Below are 3,878 nucleotides of genomic sequence, written 5' to 3'. Positions count from 1 at the left end.
GTGTTGGGCGGGGCGATTGCGTGGGGGCCGAGGCGTTTACGATGGGGTGGGGTGGCCGCGCACGGTGTGGGGCGGTTGCTCGTCGGGGCTCACGGGACCAACACGGGTGATGTCATGAGGTCGAAGTTGCTCGGTCAGGGGGCCCCCATGCGACGTCCATTGCTGCTGGTGACTCCCACTAACGCAGCCACTTCATAGCCAAACCGGATCCTGCGCCGGCTACCAACATGCCTACCTCCTACCAACCTCTCCCCCCCAAACAAAACAAAACAGCCCCGGCGGGTGGCAATGGCTTCCAGGAGCTGGCGGGCTACATTTTTGGGAACAACTCCACCCGTGCCAAGATGGAGATGACCACCCCCGTCCTCAGCGAGCCCTCCCCCGACGGCGGCGGCGCGCGCATGCAGTTCCCAATGGAGGAGCGCTTCCCCGGCCCCGAGGCGCTGCCGGCGCCACTGGACTCGCGGGTTGAGACGAAGCGCGTAGGCGCGAGATACGTCGCGGGTAGGTGGGCGGAGGGGGAAGCTCCCCTCAAGGGGGGTCATGACCACGGGGCACATGGGGCCACCGCTTTTTTTGGTAGCCCGGCACACATCGCCCCTCTCGTGGCTCCCCCGCGTGCTCCTCAGCCGTCCCGCCTGTTGTCCGTCATACCCACCTGCTGTCAAAACATCCCAGACCGGCGCGTCAGGCCACTCTCCGAACCCATCCACGCCGGCCCCACTCCGCGTCCCCCACCCCCCCAACCGCGCAACCCCGCAGCCGCAAAGTTCCCCGGGTGGCCCCTCGAGTTCGAGGTCGTGGCGGCGGAGCGTGACCTGCGAGGCGCGCTGCTGCGGGACGGCCTGCAGCCGGCTATCGGGTACCGCCTCGCTCGCTACAACGACCCCTTCACGCCGCCGTTCCTGAGGCGCAACGAGGTGCTCATCGACCTCTCTGATTTCGAGTGGCCCTGAGGGGCTGCCGTGACTTTTGATTGTCCGTCTGCAGCTGTTGATGAGGGTTCATGCCTGGCAGAGGTTGTCTGAGGGTCGGCGGTCAACGTCTGGGCTGTCGGCGTTGAGTGATTGCGTGTCGCGTTTCTGAAGCGGTGTGAGATTACCGCATCCTTTGAGGGCCGGTGGGCTCCCACGCTGGCTGGCTTCCATTCAAAGAAGTTCAACGCTGCGGTCTCATTGTAGCAGCAAACCACACAGGCCGGACCAATCTGTGTGTCTGCTAATGTTCTTGTCGACTTGTTTGCGTAGCTTCTGGGCATGACTCCTAGGTTGCATGCATGCTACAATTTTGTCCATGCTCTGGTGTTGTGCTTCGCTGGTGGATGCTGCAGCGCCGCCCCCCTGGCCACACCGTCTCGGCTGCTCAGTCTTTGCTTTGACATGACCATGTGGCAGCGTTGCTTTGAGGCTTTTTGTGGTGCTTTGTCGTTTGAGGCATGACGAGTAGGGTGTCTTGTGTCGAAGCACCCCTTGCTCCCACTGCGGAGCCACCCAACAGGACACCCAGCAGGACCAACCAGCAATGGCGCAAGCATGCATGACCAGGCCGTGTGTGGACGGGGCAGCAGGTCTCACGTCCTCTACGCGGTGTACGCACTGCTGCGGGGGCTGGCACAGGGAGCCAAGCGCGTCCCAACCGAACCACTAGTGCCTCATCTATCTTTTTTGCGCGGCCGGCAGGTCCAGCGTCGGCCGACCCAGTGACGCGCGGGAAGATGGGGGCAGCAACATTGTGCTGTTTCAACTGCTGCAACCTGGTCATTACAAGATAGCCTGCGGAGCAACGCCGCCGCCTGCATCCGACGGGAAAGTTGGACACGTGAGCATGGGTCTGTGGAGTCTTGACGCCCCAGATGGGCTGGGAGCACACCCGCGCTGATTCCCACCCAAAAAGAGCCCCAGCCCGCGCACCGGCAAACACTTGAGGTGTTCGTGGGTTAAGAGTAAGAGGGCAACAGCATGGGTGGGGCGCCGGCCCTGCTGGGAGACCTGGGCCTGGGAGTTGCCCCCAAAAAGGTGCGGGCGCAACCAGATATGTGGCTGGGTACTAACGTATAGGAAGGCTATGGAACAAAGGGGTAAGGGCTCAGGGTCGCCCCAGGTGCCCTGCGAGCGCGAGTGAATTGGACCAGCACATTGCGGCCCCAAGATGGCGAGGTTGGCGCTGAAATGCAACCGGCATTGCAGCGCATTGTTGAGCGCCGCCATATGTATGAATACCTTATGCTCCGCCAAAGGGATGGCCAGCAGTCGACAGCAAGCCTTAAAAAGATACGGGGACGACCCGCGCAGCAGGTCTTTTGGCGCCATGGCGCCAGCATGAAAAGGCGCGGCAAACCGGCAAGCAATGCATGTGAAGGGCCGCGGTAGGTGTATTGTTGACGTGCAGTCGTGCACGTGTTGGCTCCGGTGAGCAGCCGACCTTGAGATGCTCTGGCAATCCACACTGATGGACAGGCGCCGCCCGCGGAGGGCAGTCCAGGTGTAGCCGTTGTGATAAGGGCAAAGCACGCACGTCACAAGAGCTGTATAGAGGCAACCAGCAGCGTCAGCGCAACCGTGCAGCAAGGTGCACTCAGGACGTGCTCTTGGCAAAGTGCAGTCTGGAAGCCAGTGCAGACCAGTGCTAATACTGAGCGCTGGCAGTCCGGCTGATCAGGGGTGAGTCGTAAGGAAGTCCAACAGGCTGGCCTCGACCAAAGCGCTGCGACGCACACACACATATATACACATGCGTCCCCACTCTTTGACATCCGAATGCACCATGCACGTGACCCAACACCTGCTGTGATTCTAGCAGGCAAAACGGCCGACGAGTCGGAACGAGATTGTTGACAGGGGGAACCGCCGGCCGGCCGCTGCGTCCCATCAACCAAACAGCGCGCCGCAAACGCGCGTCAAGCCCACAAGCCGTGCGCGCAGGCGCGCGCAACCGCGGCCACGCGTGCGCAACACCCCCCACCCAACGCAGCAAACGCCCTGCGGATTGTGGGCCAGGGCGCATGCATGGCAAAGTGGAGGCTCAACAACTGCCGCAACTGACAGAGGCAAGGGTCTGCCATGACCCCCAGAGCAAGAGGCCGCCGCGCGAGCGCAGCGCGCAGCAGCCCACCCCCCTTCCATCACGCGCCGCGGCCCCCGCCGGCCGCCCTCAGTGCGGCCGCGTCCGCCGCCGGCCGGTGCAGCCGCAGCAGCAGCGCGCTGCAGACGACGCTGACGCTGCTGGCTGCCATCGCCAGCGCAGCGATCCAGGGGGGCAGCAGCTGGTGGGTAGCTGGGTACAGGGCGCCGGCGGCGAGCGGGATGGCGAGGGTGTTGTAGCCGTAGGCCCAAGCAAAGTTGAACACCATACGACGGTACGCGCTGTTGAAAAACAGGGCGGTGTGGGAAACGCGCATGTGAGGGCAGGGTGTGTGGCGGGAGGCGGCGGAGCGAGCGGCCAGATGGCCGGGAGCGAAAAGCCTTGGGGACGGCCTGTGTGTGGCCGCCACCGTGCGCGACGGCCGTCGCAATCCGAGCGCGGGGGGCGCGCAAGCGGTATGCACAGCAGGTGTGGTGCAATGCCGAGCGTTTGGTAAAGCTGCTTCCGAGGACAGCACCAAACACCCTGGACTGCACCAAATCCTGGACTGGACCGCAAAACCCTGGACTGCATCACAAACTTCACCAAGACACCCTAGACTGCACCACTCAAGGTGTCCCGCACCGAAGCGTGGACTGCACCCATACATACCGGACTGCACACAACACCCTGGACAGCAACAAATACCTTGGAATGCATCAAACGACCCGGACTGCAAACATGACAACGACAGACCAGCAAGCGCACCCACCCCCATCACCCCCCACCCACCTGGATCCAAGATCCAGGGCCACCAC

General features: G+C 63.1%; 2 protein-coding genes across 2 annotated transcripts in view; one reads left to right on the top strand and one right to left on the bottom strand.

The window, feature by feature from the left end:
* Positions 1–344: 344 nt before the first annotated feature.
* MNEG_12656 (SOUL heme-binding protein) lies at positions 345–956 on the top strand (the record flags this gene model as incomplete). Its single annotated transcript, XM_014038873.1, has 2 exons — positions 345–504; positions 763–956. 2 exons carry the CDS (start codon positions 345–347, stop codon positions 954–956), a joined length of 354 nt encoding a protein of 117 aa, XP_013894327.1.
* Positions 957–3,121: 2,165 nt separating this feature from the next.
* The window catches only part of MNEG_12655 (Cu2+-exporting ATPase), a gene marked incomplete at both ends in the record, with an annotated part of 3,951 nt that continues 3,194 nt past the window's right edge, over positions 3,122–3,878 (bottom strand). Inside the window, one exon of the mRNA XM_014038872.1 lies at positions 3,122–3,362. Coding sequence (XP_013894326.1) covers positions 3,122–3,362 — 241 coding nt within the window. The remainder of the gene's footprint in view (positions 3,363–3,878) is intronic.

Source organism: Monoraphidium neglectum, assembly GCF_000611645.1.
Source record: "Monoraphidium neglectum strain SAG 48.87 unplaced genomic scaffold scaffold03358, whole genome shotgun sequence".
Classification (NCBI taxonomy): domain Eukaryota; kingdom Viridiplantae; phylum Chlorophyta; class Chlorophyceae; order Sphaeropleales; family Selenastraceae; genus Monoraphidium; species Monoraphidium neglectum.
Note: the sequence above shows the minus strand (reverse complement) of the source record. Positions and strands in the feature narration are given on the sequence as shown.